The 1,466-nt window shown below is 38.1% G+C and overlaps 1 protein-coding gene across 1 annotated transcript in view; it reads left to right on the top strand.

Annotated features, from left to right (window-relative positions):
* Positions 1-496: 496 nt before the first annotated feature.
* LOTGIDRAFT_175832 (hypothetical protein) overlaps positions 497-1,466 on the top strand; it is a gene marked incomplete at both ends in the record, with an annotated part of 1,298 nt that continues 328 nt past the window's right edge. Inside the window, one exon of the mRNA XM_009060838.1 lies at positions 497-1,333. Coding sequence (XP_009059086.1) covers positions 497-1,333 — 837 coding nt within the window. The remainder of the gene's footprint in view (positions 1,334-1,466) is intronic.

Raw genomic sequence — 1,466 nt, 5'->3', positions numbered from 1 at the left:
GGATTAGTAGTATATGTCTTTTCGGATATGACGCATTTCACTTCTGCGCATGCGCAGCTTTTACAATGCGTCATATCCGAAAAGACACAACTGTTAAAATGTATTATAACAGACTCCCAAAACTGTTAAAAATGTATTATAACACACTTCCCAAACTGTTAAAAATGTATTATAACACACTCCCCCCAAACTGTATTATAAATTACCAAAACCACAGACAAGAATCACTATAATAATACAGTATAAAATAACCGCATTAAAAATGTCTTTAATTTTAAAACATAATTTTGGCCAATTTTGTCTCAAACAACAAATCCCTCATTTCCTCAGAAGCGCAAGCTCTTGGTTCTGTGGCAAAAGCAGTAAATATAAGCGATGCAGTGAAAAAATCTGACGAACTTAAAGATCTGCAGCTAATAAGAGAACTAAGAAACAAGAGACTAGAACGACAAGCCCTAGAGAAACAAGGAAAAGGGTTTAAAATCATTGGATAAAAATGGCAAGCAAAAATTACAGATTGGATCCAATCTTTCAATTGTATGATCCGATTCAATATTCGTTCAACAAGAAGAAAGAGGATTACGTAATCATCTCACCATCGGTAGGGACAAAGACCCAAATAAACGACGGAGGAAGAGTTACCTTTGAAATTAATTCGTTGTCCAATTGGTTGCTGCTTTCCGATGCCCATTTCCGATGCGATTTCAAAATCAAAGACGCCACTCAGAATCGAATTCCACAAACCAATACGACTTTAGAAAACAACTTCTTTCCGTCTTTATTCAGCGAAATGGTTTTGGAAGCTGGTTCAAATCCGATAGAGACCATAAAACACCCCGGCGAGTTTGACACAATGTTGAAAACGGTTCTCTATCCCAAAAACTACGATTCAGTTTCGGGATGGATTCCCGATGTCGGTGACGGAGAAGTTTTAAAAGAACCGGTCAGAACTATAGCAAATGACGCAGACCTTGATAGGACACTGGAAAGAGTGACTCGCGGAGTAAATCACGGATTTGAAAAACTAGCGCTTCAATACAACAACGCTGTCGAGAACAACAGATGGGGTAATTACGTAAATTGGAAGTTGTATCCTTTATTTGGTCTTTTGGAACACAGAAAGGTTTCCATAGGTTTACCGTATAAAATTCATTTGCAAAGAGAAATCAACGACAACAAGATATTCTTTGGTGAAAACAACTCTGACGCAAAATTGGAAATAACGAATATCCAACTTTACATACCGGTAATCACTCCTTCCGTAGAAGTGGAAACGAGGATATTCAACTCTTTAACCAAAGACATCGAAATTGCTTTTCTTCGTCGTAACACGGTAGGTAGCATGACTTTAACGGGAGAATCCACCACGTGGCCAATCACCAACACCGTCAAACCAGTGAGGTATCTAATGGTTGGTTTCAAAAATTTGCCAGACTCTCAGACAAACAACAACAACATTTCAGAGG

The sequence above is a fragment of the Lottia gigantea genome, assembly GCF_000327385.1.
Source record: "Lottia gigantea unplaced genomic scaffold LOTGIsca_443, whole genome shotgun sequence".
In the NCBI taxonomy this organism is placed as follows: domain Eukaryota; kingdom Metazoa; phylum Mollusca; class Gastropoda; family Lottiidae; genus Lottia; species Lottia gigantea.
The sequence above is the reverse complement of the archived record's forward strand: the minus strand, read 5'-3'. Positions and strand labels throughout refer to the sequence as shown.